General features: G+C 31.7%; 1 protein-coding gene across 1 annotated transcript in view; it reads left to right on the top strand.

Annotated features, from left to right (window-relative positions):
• Positions 1-3412: 3412 nt before the first annotated feature.
• DAAM (disheveled-associated activator of morphogenesis-like protein) overlaps positions 3413-21913 on the top strand; it is a 160546-nt gene continuing 142045 nt past the window's right edge. Inside the window, exon 1 of the mRNA XM_089642543.1 lies at positions 3413-4222. Coding sequence (XP_089498669.1) covers positions 4172-4222 — 51 coding nt within the window. The 5' untranslated portion in view covers positions 3413-4171. The remainder of the gene's footprint in view (positions 4223-21913) is intronic.

Genomic DNA, 21913 nt, shown 5'->3' with positions numbered 1-21913 from the left:
TTTCGCAAAATGGTGGTCGATGACTTTTTTGAATATGTTACAAATATTTCGAATTGTCACTGTAAATTTTTAAATGAAAATAAAAAATGTGGTGATGCCACTTTCTAACACTGCTTAAATCATCTCGAAGTAATATAAAAGGAGATAGAACAGTTTTTATGAGTCCGTCTCATTTTGTGCCGTAAAGTAAACAAAAATACTCTACTGCGGTCGATGTACCGTGTACTACTCGTAAAACACACAAACATGCCCATGAGGTTAACATTATATTTTTTTATGAAATGCATAATGAAACGTCAAAAATTGCAACTCGGGTTCCTATCTGCCTTTTGGAGTGAAAACTATAACTCCTTTCGTCCAAAAGAGTTTTCGGGATTTTAGCAAGAGCGATAGAAGAAACAATTTCATCCAATACAGCGGTGAGTCGCCGTCATTAATAGAATGTCGTTTTTATTTGACTCTTTTAAAAAGTGGATCACCGCAAAAACTAGAACCTTGTTCTGGTATAAATAATCTAACCGCTGAACCATGAAATCAAACAGAAGCATAATTTGAGTTATTGACTCCTAATTATGTAATTTGTCGAATAATAATTGCATATCACCTACCGTGTGAATTTATCTTAACAAACCGAATCGATCATTCGTTTCGAGAAGACCCAGTCGTGTGAAGTAGACTATACGGTTTGGCATATTGCATTAATGTGATGGTATGAAATTAAAATTAGTACGTACCTGACTTCTGTATAGTTAATAATACGATTTTAGGTTCTAAAATAGCACTTTCGAATAATAATAATTAATATTATTGGATTATTTGTATAGCGCCGGTTTCATGAGAAAATCATCTCAAGGGCGCTTAACAACTTAATTTATGCATTTAATTTATTCCTTTCACTTAGACTTATAACTAATTACTTTTGGCTTATAACTAAGATTCATAGCTAGATACTTATAACTAGTGGCTTATAACTAAGATTAATGTCGATTGATTCTTAACTTATGGCTTAAAACTATACATATTTTTATGACAGAGTGGGTATTTACACAACTTCCTTTAAAATACGACTTACGACTACGGTTTAAGAACAAGCTAGAAGCTAATAATGTGTATATTCTTGGTATACCTTTTTATCGTAGGTAATAGGCATTAAAATCGCTTGACAAACGGAGTCTAGAAACGTTCGATTTCAAGCAAAAAACTGGTTTTTATTTATTTTGTAAATAATTTTACAAGAAAGCAAAAAAGTTAATCAAATGAAACTGTCACAGATAATCTTAGCTATAATACTGTATTTTTGAAAAGTTGTTTCCTTTATGCGTTCAGACATTTCTATTGAAAAAATATTTTTTTAGTTGTTTGCATTTATATTTTTTATTGAGTAATTTATACATTTATTTGTATTCTACTCAAGCAAAACGATAGGAAAATCATCAATTTATCTAAAGTATATTTTTTTTGCATTCATAATGTACACCGATTCGTTATAAAGATTAATCAAAATAGTGCTTTGGCTTTAAGCTTCGCCTTAAACTAGAGATTTACGATTAACATACATATTTACGCTTACTTGATGAGGAATTTGAAGATGATACTTGTCGAATAGGCACGACATGGAAGGTGCGTAATAGATTCCGAATAATCAAACCACATTAAAAACTTTTTTTACAAATCAAAAGTTTCATGCAAAATATTGATTTTCCGTACTATGCGATTATTCAATTTCAAAATTTCGTATACAGCTAATTTACACAATTTGGGAAATATTGTAAGGCTAAGGAAAGTGGAAAGAATAAAGAATTATTCGGATAAAACAAATTCATGTCGTCTTACGATTCTGTATGGAGGTCTCTCATCAGGGATATTAACCAGTCGAGCGATTGGTGTCATAAATATACATTTAACATATTATTTAATTAATACCATTCCTCAAAATATTAAAATGGAAACACATGTAACTGCTTACTGCGGCTTTCTAGAATCTACTATCTAGATTTCACGTTTATCCTGTATTTTTAGGTTCTATAAATTCGGCACATTATAGCAAGCGATCTCTCAAAACGTTTTGCAAACTTGGCATAAAATGCCACAAATCGCTAGAGTGGATAAATTTATATATTTTGCCTTAGAACGAGTTAAGCAAATATCCGCTTTCCATCAACGAAATCATCGCTTTGCCACGTAGTTTATCGAACCTTCCAATCTAAGATATCTACGTAATATACTTTATGACAACATTTAAGTATTGTTATTACCCCCATAACATCTCTTTGGAATATCTTGATGATCAGTACAGTTCTAAGATCGTTATGCCGTTCAATATTACAGAAAATTACAGTCTGATTCCGATGAAACGAGTCCGCAGGTTACCGCTGGATCTGTCATCGGAAAAACTGCCACAATTTGCCGGAGCGTTGACATCGGTCCATGGAGCGCGGAATTATGGCTGTTTTTATTCTTGTCTCGTTATTGCGATTGCCTCATTATCTCAGCCTCTTCCTCTTGCGGTTTGAGAAATGGTGAAGTGTTATTATTTATTATTGTGGTTCAAGATCTGGTACGTCGGCCTTCATCTTTGAAGTTTGAAGACGTTCTGAATGTGGCATAAAAAAGGCAGTATATATCACACATCGTGTTGGTGTTTTGATAGTATCACAATCATTGTGTGTTCTCCTTTTGTGACCCATATAAGTTTATTTGCGTTTTGATTGCGGTGTTACTTTCTATTGGAACTTCATCGGGGTCAGTCAAATCTTCTCGGTCCTATTTCACTTTTTCAGTTTTAGGACTGTTATTTTAATCATGTGCTCAGTACGCACTGGTTGCTGATGCTTCGTATTTGTTAAGCCATCTTCATCTTAGCTACAGTGCTTGACAGCACCAGTACACGTTCACACACCCAACGCACTTGTCATATTTTAATTTTTAATGCGATGTGAAATTGATCCTGCATTCACGGACTTAAGAGTCAAGAACCTTGGTAGGTAATGCACTAGCAACTGTATACCCACTACTGCACAAACACTACTACGTGGGACTGTAAAAATAAATGTATTTTATGTATTGTTATCACGTTAATTTGTAGAACTCCATTTTAATTATTATCAATAATATTATTATTCAATTTAAAAAACAGTATTTTTATTTTAAAAAATGTGCGGTTTAATTATTATTACTACGATTGACATCTGTTTTGCCTTCTAAAGATATTATCAAACCGTTGATAGAAGTTGACTATATAATAATAATTTCTCAGCAGAACTTGTTTATAAACTGTTTTTTGACATTCAGGTAAATGATAAAAACTGTTTTAATCCTTCCTTGGCCGCTGTAAACAGAATCTATGACATCAATTGCATAAATGACTCAACAAACAAACACTCAACTCAACAAAAAGCTGTTCAAGATTAAAATGTATACGTAATAAAATCAAATATAACGATAAAAAACTTGCTAATAATAAGCAGTGCAAACATTCCTACTGAATTCAAAGTACATACTCAAAATTCAGTAATAATAGTTATCCGTATGAAAGGGAAACTGCCAATTATTAACACGTTGACGTGTTCCATTATGATTTCCTAGTATCTGTATGACCATACATATTGCCGGCTTATTATTTATGCTTTTACCAGAAGACATTGAGCCTGATTGTGTTTTTTGTGATCCTTTACGAATCGGTCAGTTTTTGTGGTTTATTTCTGAATCAGTTTCTTTTTGCTCTCAACTTCGAGCGGTCCAATTGGATTAATTTGAAATTAGTTGCGCCATGGAAGTCTTTGTTTTACCTTTCGTCGCAATTCTTGCTCTTTTCTTACGATTACGGATTCCACTACTGAATGAGAATAGATTTGGATATCCACCAATGAGTGACGGTATAATTGGGCACAATTGTAATGCCAAATAATCATTATAACTGTAATGTCATCATTACGGCAAACTGTACATTTGCCTCTTCTTCTTTATGCTCGCCTGGTTACCATTGATCGATGGTCTCAAGTATAAGTACGTCAATTTTTGGTTTGTTTGTTTAGGGAACTGTTAAATCATGGACTAAAAATGGAGTGAAATGTGAAATATAAAGAAAACAGTGTTGAAAAGCCTTGATTAAGGAATTTTAATGTTAACGTAGAGACAGTTACAACAGTGTTGTGCCGAAGTATCCTTCAAGATGATGTGCAACAAGGAACAGATTACCAACTTAATGGACAAGTTTAATGTGGTAAGTTTTTTGTCTTAATATCTTTACAGCCCTCTACACTAGTATTACGAAATATTGGATACAATCGAAAATAAATCGCTAAAGAAACAATGCTGCAACTCTGCATCGCTAAGAAATCTATTTTCTATGTTTAAATTTCAAATTTCTTTTCGTGTATATAACAATATAATGCAAATCATCTTAATTCATTTTTCCTTCAGTGGTGGACAGGAGATGGTAAGTTATTATTTATTTGATATTTAGCGAACCTTTGTTAGAATCAAAACGTGGAAATCAAGAGAAATGTATTTCGATAATAATAATATATTGGGGTACATAGCACGGCTGCACTTTCGATATGATTTATTGCATATCTTTGATTTCGGAAAACCTTTCCAATTTAGAATTTATTGGTCAGTAGTCAGTTTGCGTGGAATAATACGATCAAGAAATGAATATTGGTAATGTATCATTATCGGTAATCAAACACACCATTATTCAAAGATAAATTGCATTGAATTATTAATTGCAACCCGCTGACAGCTTCCTTGGTCGTTAAAAGTAATAATATAGACTTTGTGTAATAATCTAAATATCTATTAGCAAAATGCTCAGGCTGTTGATTGATGAATGTCAAACGCTATGCTTGAAACCTGACACTGGTAATGAATGTTCCACAACGTAGTTTCAAAGCCTAAATGAGTCCACTAGATGTTTACTAGTGTTACCGTTACGACCTTCCACCAAAAATTCTTGGTTAACTCTTCAAATGCCAATGACGTGCAGGTACGCCTACCCTGCATAACATAGATTATCTATTTTTATGTTACTTATTCACACTTCATGTTACCCACCTATATTTTGTTAAAGTCTTAGACATATTACGCTATATTATGCGCCCATAATCTGGACGTGGCATATACGTATTATAAGTTGGGGTGACACACTACGCTATAATCTTCCTCAGGATAAGGGGTCAGGTCAATTGGGGAACTGCCGCGAATATCATTTCTTTGTATGGGATCTGTCACTTGACAGATGATAGCCGCGTAATTACGGTGCTCCGTAAATAGTTCTGACCCTCTCTCCTGCCGTAATACAATCTTTTTAGGTGTGACAGGTCTATATGGAATTGTATGGCGAGCATTATGAAGTTTTACAAAACGCTTTGAATTTATATCATAATCTGTCAGCCCTTTAACTCTAATATTTTATGTTAACTATATTGTGTTATAAGTATTATATTATATTTTCATTGTAAATTTTAATAAAATGAGGTACTGCAATGCATGTAAAAGCCATTTAAGGGTTTAAAAAAGAATAAAATATCTCTCAGGCGCCAAGACGTGCAGGCACGCAAAAACGCTACGACGGTGCATTTATAGATACAATGACTTGAACAGATTTTTTGTTTTTTTTTCATACGAAGTAGATACTTTGTGATGTGAAATTATAATTTTATTTTATTTACAATCGAGCAGATAAACGTTGTCAAGGCTAGTATTATCTATATGTATACATTTTTAATGTTATTAACTGCTCTCAGTTGTCCGGAGCCAGTTAGACTATGGCATCTCCAATTGAAGAATGTTGTAACGCTGATAGGAGCGAGGAGGGGAAGGAGATGGAGAAGAGATCTAGAGACGGTTAAAGTTATTTCAAGTAACGTTTTGGTGTTCTTTGGGCGATAAAGAGTTAGATATCTACAACACTGAAGGCGCACTCTAATTTACTGATTGCGGCCTTAAGCGAAAATCAGTTTATCAGCTAATACATGTGTTTGGCGTTCAACAGGTTAAGTATAATGATAATATAGATATCTGCTAATTATGCTGAAGTGATTAAACCACGGGGTGTTCTGATATTTTGATAACCTGTCAATTCTATCGGGTTGTTACTTTATTTTGGTAATTAATCTTACTATTCCTGCCGCGGGGTGATTTGATTTCGATGACAGAAAAGCTGCATAATTTAAACAAGTACTTAGTTTACACATTTTCCAAACAAAATATTTTTATTATTATATGTAGTGTAAAGATATTGATTTGCATTCTGAAAATTGTTAATCAAAATATCCATTAAAAACATATTAATATCTTAGTTAATTTTACAAATAATATAGGCACTAGTGTTATTGGCATTGAGGTTTGGAACTGGCAGAGGAAGGAAAACATCTAAGGAAAGTGAATGCAGTATATATGAGATCCCCGAGGCGCATGTGTGAAAAATCACGTATAATCATATTACGAATGTGGGTACCTGAAAAGAAGGCAATGCCGTGAGCGTGGTGAACAAGTTTGAGAAAAAGACGCATAGTTTTGACATGTTGAGTGAATGGACAGAGCGTGTCAGGAAAATATATTATTTATTTATTATTATTTATTATTATTACACGCCCTAATGGGCTTTTACACACCACAAAGTTTAATAGTAGAGTATCACAATTATTATAGATTCTAAAAAATTAAAACAATAAAGGAAACATAATACAACGAAAAAAGAAAAAAAATATTAAATGTTACAACAAAAGCATATAATAAAATAAGATACATTAGTAAAAATGATAAGAAGTCTCACATAAATAGATATTCAAAATAAAAATAAAAATATATATATTGCGGAAATTATAGATGTCTATTTGTGTCTCGATCTATAAAAGAATTGAAATAAACAATATTTATATTGATTATTTTTAAGATGAAATATATCTCCCAGATCAGAGTATTTATTTCCGAGACTGTGAAGTCTTGGAATTGGGGAATTTTGATAAGACAGTGTCCTTGTGTTGTAAAAATAAAAGGGTAGTAAATTTCGGCAAGATCTTTTGGGTATGTGGATGCTGATTAATTGGAGTAACTCAGGACAGTCAATTTTGTAATGAAGTATTTTATGTAGTACTATTAAATCTGTGTTTATTCTTCTTTCAGAAAGTTTTAATAAGGACAATTTATCTAGTAAGTAGTTATAATCAATGTTTTCTACAGGAATATGCAATTTATAGTTTATATACTTCAAGAACTTATGTTGAATCTTTTCAATATTATCGGAATGAATATTGTAAAAGGGAGACCATAATGTAGAGTTATACTCTAGTCGGCATCTAACAAGGGTTTTGTACAACATGATAAATGTGCCTAAATTATTGAAGTCTTTTGAAATTCTCAAAACAAATCCAAGAGTCTTAAGAGCCTTATTGATAATGTTATTAATATGATACACAAAAGTTAGTTTGCTATCGAACAATATACCTAGGTCAATAATTTCACTGACGCAATTTAAGTTTTTATCATTTAATGTATATTGAAAAAATATTGGATTATTTATTCTGTAAAAATTAATGAACTGACATTTCTTTATGTTCAATGCAAGTTTGTTGATAGAGCACCATTCAGAAAGATTTCTCAAATTAGTTTGTAATATAATGCAATCATTTATGTTATTAATCTCTTTATAAAGTTTCAAATCATCAGCAAAAAGTAATACTTTTATGTTAGTAAATATATCAACAATGTCATTTATGAATATAATAAACAAAATGGGCCCTAAATGAGAGCCTTGTGGCACTCCACTTGTGGCTATAAATGTGTATGAATTTGTGCCATTTATTTTCACACTAAGACTTCTATTGGACAAATAACTAATAAACCAATTTAATAAACTACCATAAATTATGATGTGAAAGTGAAAATAAGAAGAATCGAGAAAGTTCCAGGAAGACATAGCACGGCTTAGTGAATGAAAAAAGCGTCAGGTTCAGAGATCCAAACATTTGCTAACTATGTTCTCCATCATTGCACAAGCAACATTTTCCGCTTATAATGGTGGAAGTAGCAGGATTATCATTTATTTTTGGGGTATTATGCCGTGTTGCGCTTCCTCCTTCTTTAGCCAAAGTTTTGGACAGCGTGACGGTGTCCATCATCAGGGCATCTGTCATCATGATGGATACTGTAATGCTGTCCGGAACCTTGACTAAAGAAGGAGGAAACGCATCACGGCATAATACCCAAAAATAAATCACGATAATCCTCCTACTTCCATCATTGTAAGCGGAAAATGTTGCTTGTGCAATGATGGAGGACTGGTTTTGGTCGTGAATATCTCAAATCATATCCGAAGTAGGAGGAATTCAAATATTGTCAGGTTTTAAGTAACTGCGGAATGTACGTCCTTCTCACAGTGCACGGAGAAAAAATACTAATATTGAATACCTATTACTAATTTATTAAGAATCTCTTCAATTTATTCCTAATCCGGTTCAAAACGCGATTGCAGGCCCCTAACAAATGAATTGATAGGCTTCTTAATAAACTTTTAGTAAAATACCAACGTATTGTCACGATGTAAACGTCATGTAATTCTATTTTTAACTGGATTGCCAATAATTGATTGAATTTATTGATACAATTACTTGAACAGATTTTCTTTTTTTTTACGAAGCAGTTAATTTTGATGTGACACTATAATTTAATAACCACCTGAAATCCCGTTTTAACCGGATTTCCAATAATTTTATTGTTAATAAATTAGCAATACTTATTTTTCTCTGTGTACTAGATAGAGTTGTGTAGCATTTCAACCTCCCTGTCTATCACTGCGTGTAATACTGTAATGTTTAGTTACATCCAGTATCCTGACAGTATAATATATTCAAATAAGGTATACACTAGGCACTAGACGAATAAACAATCAAAGTAATAAAAGTAAATATAATCAGAAAACAATTTATATTGTTCTGAAAGATTTATTCATGATTATGCAAATGGATTGCTGGAATGTAATGGCTAGAATTGTTCATTTATCATTATGTTTTTTTAATCTTTAGTTCTAAAAATGATTCTAAATTTAATGCTTCCTGATTGCTACCCATGCCATGAATAACCACACGTTATTATTTTTCTTGTTTTTGACAAACTGTTAAATTCGGTTACATAAAATATCAATATAATTAAATGGGTCCACTTTTTTAACTTACATAAATATTTGAATAAACGAACGCGATTTGCAATAAACATCAATTAGTTGTGCATATTAAATTTTAAAATAAATGTTTTTAGTTGTATTTAATACGTAGGTACTTTTTTGTAAATAATTATTCGAAGGTCCAAGAAAATGCTTCCGAATTATTACTTACCATTTGTAGGTATACATTGTTTTGTATGTTACAATCACTGATCTATCCCTAGAAGTGCACAGAGAAAAAATAGTATTGCTGATTTATTAAAATCCTGTTAAAAACGGGATAGCATACCGTTTTCTAATAAACTTGGTAAACTTATTCCTAGTATATTCATAATATCTCGGAACACGAATTCATATAATTCACGAGGAACTAGCGTCATTGATCCCTTCCGCACCGGTGCGTAGTCGGGATACACGCCAAACGCGCGCCCAACATTTGTACACGGTTGAAATTTGTCACATGAGAACGGGTCGCTTCTACGATTCGTTCTTGAGTTCAACAGCTCGGCTGTGGAACGAACTGCCGGCCTCTGTGTTTCCTCCCTCCTACAACATGGGACTCTTCAAGACCCATGTTCACTCCTTCCTCTCCACAAAAAGACCCTCCACACAGCATCCCCAAAGATGACATAGGCCCTGAGGGAAATTATTTTCTTCAGGGCCTTCTGTGTGGAGTTAATATAAAAATAAAAAAAATGTACCTGCGTTTTCCCTGATAGTACACAATGAAGAAATTCGAAAATATTACAATTTTTATGAACACGTGTTTTACTATTAGGAAACCTGTCAAATCATTCGCTAAATGCCTGCAGTCCCATTTTTAACAATCACACAGATAATTTGAAGATTAAATTAAGAATATTAATATTCTCCGTGTGTGATTTGTGATTTATACCGATTTGAAGGAAAACCAACTAGGCAAAATCTTTCGATTCTTAGGCCCCAGTTGGGTTACTAAAATTGTTTATGTGCTCAAGAAAGAATTTTGATTTTTGAAAAAGTTTAATCGTTTTCACCAAAAATCAGGAAAACCAAAGGGGCGTTTATTTCGGACATACTACCACGCTAAAATCACGTTTTAACAGGTGTATATTTTGAGTGGTAAAAAACAAAAAGCAACTTAGTTTATTTTTATCTTTTTTGCTTCAGTAATTATTATTCATAGTAACGAATTTCCGTTTCGCGATCATCTACTTATTCGAAGTACAAGAGGATGCAATCTTATTATTTCAACAGCTGGCCATGAAATACTGATTAATTTATTGGAATATCTAATGAGAGATTTCAGGAAATAGTACTCCTTACTAATAATATTAAATTTACTCACAAATAAAGATGATCGGATACAGCACTTGGTTGCCTCGTAAAACCGTTAAAGGAAATACTGTTGCAAAAAGGCCAAGGAAGTTTTATTTCACGATTTGCGACCTCCGATCTTCGCAAAAATATTTTATTGAAAATTATATCTAACGTCAGGATCCAAATAAGGATGGTGCACCGTCATACTACCTTCTCTTTTTTTACTCCTGTGCTAATGCAAGGGTGAATTTTCAATAAGTACTTAAAATCATTTAATTCAAATGTGCATTAGTTTCATAATATTGTGTTTTAATTCTTCTGATTTTCAAATCAATATTCGGGAATTGATAAACTCTATATTAAGGCGATGCCATACGTAGTAATGCACAATCATGTGTTTTTGGTTTGAAAATTTGATCGCCTAGAAATGTTTCAGATGCTTTAATTAAATACTGCGAGTAGAATACATCTTGGCCTTTAAAATAATCCAGTATTTTTTAGATAAGTCTTTTTATAAGCCCAGAAAAAAATAATGTATAAGGCCTATGAAAACAGCTTTAAAGTTCAAAAATTCATACTCACAAACCCATTTTCGGTTATGATTTTATTGTATAATGTGGCAAATTAAGTTATTTATAAAATGATCGAAAAAAAAGTTAAATATTTATGCCTGAACATCCACAAAATAAAATAAAAGGCACTTTTTGGTCATGTTTTTTTCTTGCATAAATCAAACAGGTGGATGGTGTTAAGCGGGAATTTAAACCTTATCGCCATCTACGTAAGGGTTGTTATTGATAGCTGCTCAATTTAAAATATTAGACGACGTAGTGCATCGCCTTAAGATCCGATCACATTCTCAAAAACGACAAATGTTTGCGGCATAACGCCAAGCAATTTTTTTAATATACAAAAATCATACATTCTAGAAGTTAGGTGTTGATTTTCACAAATGTTTTTATTAAATAAAATTCCGGCTTAAACAAAACACTTGTAATTTTAATGTTCTGATTGGCTCTGATACCTCTGATATCTTAATTAACAGGGGGTTAGAATATGATGGACCTTGAAATTCCCACCTTATTTATCTCTTGACAGGCCAAGATGTCAAACAAAATGTCTGTAACCAAGTGGGTCTTCCGACGACCCCATGATTTATCTGTCTTATGGGCTTTTAAACTATAGAAATCCCAAATAATTCAGTCAATTATTAATGGTAACTTATGTATTTGCGCAGGAATACGTAAAATACTAACATGATATGTCAAGTATTTAAGCTAATATAAGGAGGATAGTAATTTTGGGTACTACCTACTCTCACACTTGGCTGCGGGAAAGCTATTATCCACTATGTCTCTACAATAGTCGACGGCTAAACGCCATCTGTGGGTAATATACTAATCTAGACCTAATAGACTAATCTAGTTCCATCTATGGGTGAGTTCATAAACCAATCTCAAGGATATTACAGGATGCCGTGGAAATGCATGTGGCGGCAATATATATTATATATTATTTATTCAACAATTTTAACAGTATTTTGTGGCACCATTTTTAATTGACTAATCATAAAACATAGATTTAACCACAGCTAAATATATATAGCAACATGTTTCAGAACCAATGGTTCCTTCATCCGAATACAAGGTACAGTAAAAATTAAAATGACATCCGTAGTATAGACATACACACTTGATTAAAGTGTTAAATTATTATTTATTAAAGAAAATATTAATACAGCGTGTACCAGAACATACCCGAAAGTAAAAATGTAAATGTCCGATGACATTTTTATCATACAATTATAAAATTTTAAAAAAATTATTAAAATCATCAAAAAAAATATCATTAAAAAAACCCATGACACGCCGCCCCTGAGTAACATAGCGCATAGCGTTATAGGCACTCCGTCTCGTTCCAGCAGCACCGTACAGACGAGACATAGCAAGTATCACGTGATCCGTTCCGACGCTTAGCAATGTGATCAGCGGCGACATGTGGTAGACATTTTGTTTTTGTTTTCAAAGGAAAAAAAAGTCGGTCAGCAGCAAAATGACTTACATTTTTACCACAAATATGCTCAGGACTCCAATCAGAAGATCGATGGTTAAAGAATGGTGATATCTTGCAGAAATACTGATCACGTGATAATTACATTTTGATTTTCATACCATTGTATTTGTATATTACTTTATGAAAAAAAAATAATAATACATACCTATACATCTGTTAGAATTGGTAATAAAGAAATAAATAAAACATTACTAAACATTCGGTAAACATTAGTTAATGAATAATACATTTTCCACTGTAATCTGGGTCTTTCGTTTTGTGAACAGGTTGCTATTACTATTCCCCCCACATAACACAATGCAGGTTTTGTGTGTTGCAGCAACCGCACTTAAAATACAATGCAATCCAATGCACTTGTCCAACAATAACAATTTGGCAACAACGAATCCGCCGCAGGCGATAATACTGAATGGAACGCTTTAAAGCGAGTAGGAACTACTTGTCAATAATATGAATAATATCCTGATGGAATTTTAGAAGAGTCAACTTCACGATGAAATCAACTTTTTTATGAATAGACCTCGCGTCAAAAAAAAGTATGTTTCTTATTTTCTCTTCTTTGATAAATCAAAGCCAAAATTTCATTTGAAATCAAAAGAATTGTAGGTAGCTACCTATTTAAATACCTACCTACTTAATTATAAAATACAATATTTATATAACATTTGTTTTATTTCGAATAAGTAATTATACTCGTCAAATTCTATCTCAATGACAATTCTTTTTTAAATCTTTCCTCAGGTCATAATATTTCAAAAGTACGTCTAAAAAGCCCAAATAAACACGTCGATTTGAAAAATCTTTACCAAACCGTTAAAACTGCCACCATCTTGAAACGGAAACGGAATGTACAAGCAAAACATACAGACAGTCGAAATGCAAAACGGTGGAGTTAAAATAGGACTTCGCTCGCTCAGTTAGGAAGAAAATCTGATAATTGTGTGTTTACACATAATTTTGAAACTTGCTAACTTTGCTAATCGGGTTGAACCGTGATTTGGATCAAAAATAAGTAACAAACAAGATTGCGATGATTGTCGTATTTTTGGCATTTCAGTTTTTACAGATTTTGTCAGCCTTTGTTTCACAGTACACGATGAAAATGATATTGTGAGCTAAAAATAATTCCATTGATCTGGAAATTTCTGACGGAAAAGGCTAGGAAAATTTCATGATACCTGAGCTCAGCGTTGAAGAGTTTTTCCACTTCAAATTTAATGAAATTAAATGAATTTCCAACCCGCCAAATAATTCAATATTTACTAGTACTTCAATTCAAATTTCAAAAAAAAAAATTACTACACAAAAATACAGAGTACAAAAGGTATAGCTTATAAGTTACATCAAATCTGTTCCAGCTAACCCGACAAATACACATTATATTACATAACCCAACAATTACATGTTAACAATTAACCAAACCAATCAACCAAATCTCTCCACTCCAATCAACCAAAGTCTGCACCAATTGATAGATTCAAGCTAGATTGCAGGAGCCATATTGATTGAAAGAAAAAGTAATAAATAATAAAAAATGTACGTAGGTATGTAAGTTATAATAAATTAGACATTTGTGAACTTGGATGTATAAATGTCTGGAATAAAATTAATAAATAAAATAATGGACCGAATTTTTGCTACGGAGGAAAGTCAGAAAATACAAAAGCTGACAAGCCGAAAAAATAACAAGTGGTAAAAACGACCTGTTTTCGTGAGTAAAAAAATATCAAACCCTAACAAATGTTGAACATCTTAAATGCGTATTGCAAAACAGATCCTTACTTATCGACAATACAACATGATCCACTGCATCTTTTTCATCATAACTCAACAATAATAATTGCATCGTATATAAGGCGGCGTTTACATAAATTTGCTGTGATTTGCTTCCTGAAAGGTGCAGAACATTCCAGCTGTAATGTAGTTTAGGAATGCCAACTCATTGACTAAAGATGAGAATAGTTTGGTGGGTGGTATCTGGCACCTGTCAACAGTCTGACGATTGAACAACTGTCACCTTTCAGGCCAAAAAGTTCCTAGCTCGATACCGCACATTACACATATCAAGCAAGTTATCTAATGATTTCTGACATTGATGATCCAGAGGTGTTTCAATTCTTGCACTCTTGCAATCGTGTTGAATTTCGCTAAATCCTCGTCAACCACCTATAACTCTTTCTGGTCTTCATCTTCTTTTTTCTGGTGCCTTCTTCAATCGGCGGTCGGATATCTTCAGGACAATTTTCACCCTGCAGTTGCAGCCCAGAACAACTATAATGAACATTACGGACTTTATGATTCATAATAAGTGAAACATTTATAAATTTTAAACATTATTTCAAGGCTGCGTTGCACATTGAAATCGTGATACTTTTAAATGATTTGGTTGCTACTACATAAACAATGGTCGTTAGTTCTGATGAGCTTTTTATGGGTTTTAATTCGAAGAAGAAGTTAATTTCAATCTTTAGAACTTTCTACTTGAACATAATGTGATCTTAGATCATAAGTGTAACCTGCCACAGTGGGTTTCCTTGATTTAGACATTGACATGCAGAGATTACAGAGGTAGTCCAATGTAATACATCAAGTTGCAGATGAGTTATCGATTTGCGTTTTGATATGAGAACGTAGTGATTGTCTTTTAAATTTCCTAATACATGACATATCTGTTTGGGTCTTTTTTCTGGCGGTCTCAAAAGCTATTTTTCACTTATATTCTGCTTATCAAGTAGAAAGTGAGGTTGCTTATTCAACAAGCTTGTTGTATATTTTGAGGAAAGTGCGAGAGCTGTGTAGTAAGTTGTAATCACCATATAAGGGGTATTATTTGCGGTGGTATATATACCTGCAATATTGCTTTACATGTTAGGTGTGTTAATTCGCGGGTAAATCTTCAGGTTCGCTCAATACGGAGATATTCTCTTGAAATATTGTACTTCCTGTATTTGTTAATAAGGTTGTTGTCGAATCATTCATCTGGTATCAAACATCTTACGATTGCGTGGATTTATAGAAAGTTTATGCGGTAGGAAATACCCTAAGGATATCCACTAAGCCTTATCTAATCTTCGAAATCACGTAGGAATAGGAAATCATTTTTACATTTGTTGTATCCTCCATCGAATTAATCATTCCGTAGCTTTTGGAGAATTTTCCGTTATAACCTTTTCAACACGAGGCTTACTGTATTTTTCTGCTAATGAGAGCTATACAGTTACATGTGCAGTAACTAGTAGTTTTGTGAACGGTAGACCTCGCTTCCCAAAAAAAAGTATATTTCTAATTTTCTCTTATTTAATCAAACACAAATTTCCTCTAAAATCATAAGAATTGTAATTTGGTACTTAAATGCCTACATACTTAATTACAAATCATATATTTTACTTAACATTTTTGAAATTTCAATTGAGGAATTATACAACTCGTCCAAAGAAACGTCACATCCTCAATCACGATTTTTTTTCGTACTTTATTCAGGCAGGTAGGTAGGTACCAAAGTGCAAAAAAACGACCATATATTATGACATGTACTTTCGTTTAGCATATAAATATTATTGTTGAGGAGCTACAATATCTGTGCTAATAAAAAGGATTTACTATATAATATGTTTATATCTTTGGAACAGTAGTTTTAGGAGATGCAATATTTGATCCCAAAACAAAATAGGCTACCTTTAGTTTATTTTGTTAGTCCCTCGACCAAAATTGGAGGTACTATATTTTAACTCTTAGCCATCATATTAGCGACTGTCAAATAAAGGGCTCGGTTTCAAAATCTCATATTAAAAGGAACCTTTTATAATTTTGTAATTTTTCAAAAAAAAAAAAATTTTTTTTAACTAAGGTAAATGTATAATACGCGCGTCTTTATGATAATTAATACCTCCCTAATAGATAAAGACTCGTGTTATATAAACGTACTGCAGCATCTGTCAGGTTAACGTTCGTTATTTATTCACACCTCTGATCGATAATTATAGTCGAACCCATTGCAAAATGCAAGTGCAATGCAAACGTTTATACGTGTTTGTTATAGTTTTCGTGTTTTCGATAACGTCAGCGTGCATTTCTAAACACGCGTGGGTGCCTTCCTAATTACACGATACCCTTTACATTGAGAAATCAAACATAATATTATTAAAAATTTGCATATTTGCATGTTCATGTTTAATTTGGATCAAAGAGGGGGTACTATGAATTGAATAATTATTGTACATGTAAGCAGGTACTATGAACCTTTGCTGCTTGACATGCACTGCACACATCGTTTGCCGATTTCTCCTTTGTTTAAGCGTAAGTGGATCGGCTAGGGGCTATAATCAGGCGTTGTTGTTAGTTTGTTGTAGTGCTTGCTTAATTATATTTTAAAGTGTTGGTTCTATTAGAACAAATAATGGAAACAAGGCGGATACTTTGTTGTAAAACTAAAACGCAACATAATGATTGGTAGGTAGTGTAGGCACCTGCCTAAATTGATGCATATTACGACATTCATAGATTCCAACAAATCAAGATAATAGAATTTTTTTTTTTTTTTTTTAGTTTTTTTTATTAGTAAAAAAAAAGATACACGAATTACATAATATAACAATTACATAATATAATTACACAATATAGTAGGTTATTAATTACATAATATAAGTATTCGATGTACCCCCATAAATAAGCAGGGCTTGTGTGTATGGGGGTGTTGTTATATTTGTTTATATTTGGTACGATTCAGTTCAACTGTTCGGAATACTTTTTAAGGTGGCTTTTGAATTCGTTTATATTTGCATTCATGTTTCTAATTTTTTCTGGTAATGAGTTAAAAAATTTAACTCCGAGATATTCATGGTTGAACTGTCCTATTGTTTTTTTACATTTAGGAGTAGGAAGTATTGACGTTTGTCTAAGATTTCTGTTATTTTTAAAGGGTGCAATTTTATTTTGAATATAGTTTTTATAAATTTGTAATGTTGCATGGTAGAAGTATAATGCACTTAATTTTCTGACCTTAAATTGTTTGAATAAAAGTTCGGACGAATATGAATAGGGTTTTTTTAATATGGTTTTTATTATTAGTTTTTGTGATATGTAAATTGTTTGAGTTTGATTTTTATATGTACCGCCCCAGCCTATAATGCCGTATTGTATAATTGATTGACAGAAAGCGAAGTATGTGGTTCTAAGTAATTTTTCGTTTAAAATATCTCTTAAACATCTAAATATATATGTTAGTTTCCTTATTCTGTTGTTCAGAATATTTATATGTGGGGACCATTTTAAACGCTGGTCTATTGTTATGCCTAGGTACTTAATATCGGTCTTGCTTTCTATGTTTGTGCATAACATATTGCATTTGTGGTTTTCTGTATTTTTCACAGAGTGGATAATTATGTTTATTTCTTTAGGTGTTTCTTGTTTTTTAATGAAAAATGGTAAATAATAAGTTTTTTTAGAGTTTAAAGTCAACAGGTTTTCATCAAACCATAATTTTAGTTCATTGATATCTGTATTTGCCATGTTATTTAGTTCTGACCAGGTGTTTGCTTTTAGTAGTAGGACTGTATCGTCAGCGTAAGAGACAATGTCTCCATATTTGGAAATATTGAATATATCATTGACATATATAATAAATAACAATGGTCCCAAAACCGTGCCTTGGGGTATTGAAAAGTCGCTATATTTTGAATCGCTGACTTGATTGAGTAATTTTACTTGTTGAGGTCTTTTATATAAATAACTAGTTATCCATGCTAAGACTTTTCCACTAATCCCTACTGATTTTAATTTACTTATTAATTTTTTATGTGATATGCTGTCGAAAGCTTTTTTGAGGTCTATAAATATGCCAAGACATTTTTTATCGGAATCTAGGGCCGTATATAAATAGTTGGTTATTTTTGCTATCGCGTCGTGAGTACTTGTATTTTTTTTGAATCCGAATTGGTTATAATTAATTATTTTATTTTCTTCTAAGAATGTCCAAATTTGTTTTTTTACAATTTTTTCATATATTTTTGATATATTCGAGAGAAGTGAAATCGGGCGATAATTTTGTGGATCTTTACGACAGTCTGTTTTATAAATGGGGGTTATAATTGCTCTTTTATAGTTATTGGGAAATTCGCCATTTGCTAGACTTAGGTTTATTATATGTGTTATGGGGTGAATTAAGTATTCTTTCATCGATTTTATTGTTTTAGTACCTATGTTATCAAAGCCGGGGGCAGAATCTCCTTTTAGTTTCGAAATAGTTCTGTCAATGTCGATTTCTGTGACTGGGTGAAATTTATTAATTTGACATTGTGTTATTTGTTGTGGATTAGATATATTGGTCTTATTTATGGATTTTGCTAGGTTTTTTCCCACGTTATTAAAATAGTTATTTAAAATATTACAACATTTTTTTGTGTCATTTTGTACGTTATATATTATTTCCCCATCTGAGATTTCTGATATGTGCTTATATTTTTTCTTTTTATTTATTATTTCATTTATTGTTGACCATATTTTTTTATTATTGTCTTTAGCTTCTGTTATAATTTTTGAGTAGTAGTCGTTTTTCGTTTTCCTTATTAGTGTAGTTAGTATATTTTTATACTTTTTATAGTATAATACAATTTTATTGTTAACTAGTGGCCTTTGTGTTATTTTATAAAGTTTATTTTTTTTCCTAGTGGCTTTTATTAATCCTAGAGTAATCCAAGGTTTAATTTTTCTTGTTTTTGAGTTGGGGACGATTTGTTTTTTTTTTTGTTGATTCTAAAACGTGTTTATTTAAAGTGTTTTCAAACAGTAATGCACTTTGGTTGGCGCATTTATTTATTAAAATTTCTTCCCATTTTTCAGTTTTTAGTGATTTTTCTAATAATTTGTAGTCTATTTGAGAATATGGAAGATTTAATTTGGGTTTTGTATTTAGTTTTCTATTTGTATCATGTAGTATAAGACACGCGTAGTGATCAGTTATATTAGTTTTCCACACAGTAGATTTAATATTTTTTATTTCATTCAAATGTATATTACACCAGATGTGGTCTATGCATGATGGCGTTTGGTTTTTAATTTGTCTAGTGTTATTATTAATAAAAGATTTAAAATTGAGGTGTGTCATCATGTTTATGAAATTATTTTTTTCAATTGAGTGATGGTTTGCAGAAATATTTATATTGAAATCACCACAAACAAAAGTAAGTATTCTCGGTAATTTGCTAAGATATTCACATAGTTCGTATGTAAAATTGATTATGTTTGATTTGTGCGTTCTGTACACTGTTAAAATTCTGTATAATTTATTTTTTAATTTTATATCTATTTTTAGACAGTTTACATATTGTATATAAATTTCTTCAATGTCAGTAATTTCACACTCATCATTAACAAATATAATTAATCCACTATTTTTGTTAATCGGTCTTGTTGTAGCGATGCCTTTGTAGTTTGGTAGCGCATTTATGTATTGATTGTCATTACAGTGCGTTTCCGTTAACACTATGCAGGTGGGTGATGTATGCAGATCATTAATATTTATCAAGAATTCATCTAGGTTTTTTGCTATGCTTCGGATGTTCATATGTAGTATTAAGAATGGGTTATTGTTTGTAATACACCATTTATTGACTTCCGTAATATTTTGACATATTTCTTCGGTTATTTTGTATTTTTCGTCAATTTGTTTTATTATAAAATCGGCCATTTTTAATTGTAATCAATTTTTTCTTGAGCGAAGGCAAGCATTTTCATCCTGTGTTTACATTTTTCGCTATTTGATTTGTGGTCTGTTGTATTTGTGGTTTTGAATTTTAAATTAAGTTCTGTGCAATTTATGCATTTTGGTGTTTCGTTTTTACTGTTGCAGTCTTTAATGTTGTGCTCACCCGCACAATGAAGGCATTTTGGTTTGTTGGGAAGTTGAAGACAACGCACTGCTGTGTGCCCATATTTTTGGCAATGGTAACACTGCATTAGAGGGTTGCAATCTTCAACTTTTATTTGGTAAAAACCAAGGTTAACTTTTTTTTTCGTAATTAGCAGATTTCTCAAATCTCCACTGGTTTCGAGGATGATATTTTTTTGTAGAAATTTTTTAATTGGTATTGTTCCTTTATATTTTATTTTATTTGGATCCTTTTCATATATTATTTTTATATCTTCATTTTGCAGAATTAGATCCGATATAAATTCTTCATGTGTGTATTTTTCGTCGATTCCTTTAAAGATCATGCACGGTCTTTTTTTATCAATGCTTTCAATTTGTATTCCTTCAAGTTTTAATTTTGCGATTTCATTTTTGATGTTGGCCATATCATCTGCTTTTTGTAAATTGATTATTAATTCATTTTTTGATGTCTTTCTGATGCTACTTACTCCGATTCCTAGTTTAGATATTTTTACATTTTTCATGATTGTTTCTTTTATGTCTTCATTTTCGTTTTTAGTTTTTATTATAACGGGGAATACTGGAATTTTAGGTGTCGTGTATTTTCCACTTGTGATGTTAGCGTAACTTCTCGTAGTTGTTTTATTTTCGAGATTTTGATATTTTTCTAAGTTTTGATTTGTTGTGATTATTTTTTCTAATTTTTGACTGTAGTTTTCATTATTAATAATTATTTGGTCTTGCAATTGAATTATTTTATTTTGTAGTTTTAATTGTTCACATTTTATTGCTTCTTCCACCTTTTTAATATTGTTTTCCAAACTTTGTTTTATTTTCGAGTCTTTTACAGTTGTTATTTTATTAATATCGATTCTTATGTTTTCTATTAATTCCTCCATATTTAGTTCCGTTCACTCTTTCGGTCGAGTGGTTATTGAATTTACATGGCTTATTAATATCGAATTACAATAAGAAATAAAAGTCTATAAAGAGATGCGTCAGCTATTTGCTTGGTACCTAATTGATACCTAACCTCAAATCACAAAAACAAAAACATCACTTTTTGACACAATATCATTTAAAGTATACGATTTACACTGCGTAAAATAAAGCGAAATTGTGTTTGGTCGCGTCAGCACTCCGGTACATGCGTTCAATTTTGAATTTTACTTGTTTTTTTTATAAATTTGCGCGAACATTTGACAAAACGTCAGACGAACTCATAAGAGACCATAGACTGATACATAAAATATGTTTTTAAGTCAATTTAGGTACGATTAATGTTTTAAGTGTGATCTACATTTTATGCAATTATTTATTTATTTGTAAGAAATAAACAGCTTTTACATAATAAACAATGATATACAAGTTAACTGAAGTCAAGCCACAGAAGTTTCTTATGCTAAAGTTCATTGGTAATGAAGTTTTAATAGATATACATGATGTCTGTAAACTGTTGGTGCCTTCAAGTTCACTCGTGAATATACATCACATTTGGAGTCAATTTCGAA

Source organism: Hesperophylax consimilis, chromosome 18 (assembly GCF_061612785.1).
Source record: "Hesperophylax consimilis isolate HC1 chromosome 18, BYU_Hcon_1.0, whole genome shotgun sequence".
Lineage (NCBI taxonomy): Eukaryota > Metazoa > Arthropoda > Insecta > Trichoptera > Limnephilidae > Hesperophylax > Hesperophylax consimilis.
This window is presented reverse-complemented; position numbering and strand designations above follow the sequence as displayed.